The sequence below is a fragment of the Alligator sinensis genome, unplaced genomic scaffold, assembly GCF_000455745.1.
Source record: "Alligator sinensis unplaced genomic scaffold, ASM45574v1 scaffold1531_1, whole genome shotgun sequence".
NCBI lineage: Eukaryota > Metazoa > Chordata > Crocodylia > Alligatoridae > Alligator > Alligator sinensis.
This window is the reverse complement of record NW_005843164.1, coordinates 282798-283029: the sequence shown is the minus strand read 5'-3', so window position 1 is coordinate 283029 and position 232 is coordinate 282798. Positions and strand designations below refer to the sequence as shown.

Here is a 232-nt window from a genome sequence, read left to right as displayed (position 1 = left end):
GAGGTGCGGGCCAGCCGGGGCGCCCTCTCGGCCGACTCTTCACCGACTCTTGGATCCCAGCGGTGGGCGCGGCGGTGGTGGCAGGCGTGGGGGTCACTCCGCGCGGGCAAGGAGGTAGGAGACGAGGTAGATGAGCAGGGGCAGCAGGAGGAGCAGGAAGACCCACAGCCCGATGCTGAGCAGGGAGAGGCGGAGGGAGCGCCGGGCCCACAGCGCCGCATCCGGGGCCTTC

The 232-nt window shown here is 72.4% G+C and overlaps 1 protein-coding gene across 1 annotated transcript in view; it reads right to left on the bottom strand.

Moving 5' to 3' along the window:
* Nucleotides 1–93: 93 nt before the first annotated feature.
* The window catches only part of SRCAP (Snf2 related CREBBP activator protein), a 33186-nt gene continuing 33047 nt past the window's right edge, over nucleotides 94–232 (bottom strand). Inside the window, exon 36 of the mRNA XM_025194133.1 lies at nucleotides 94–228. Within this exon, the coding sequence (XP_025049918.1) occupies nucleotides 94–228 (135 nt within the window). The remainder of the gene's footprint in view (nucleotides 229–232) is intronic.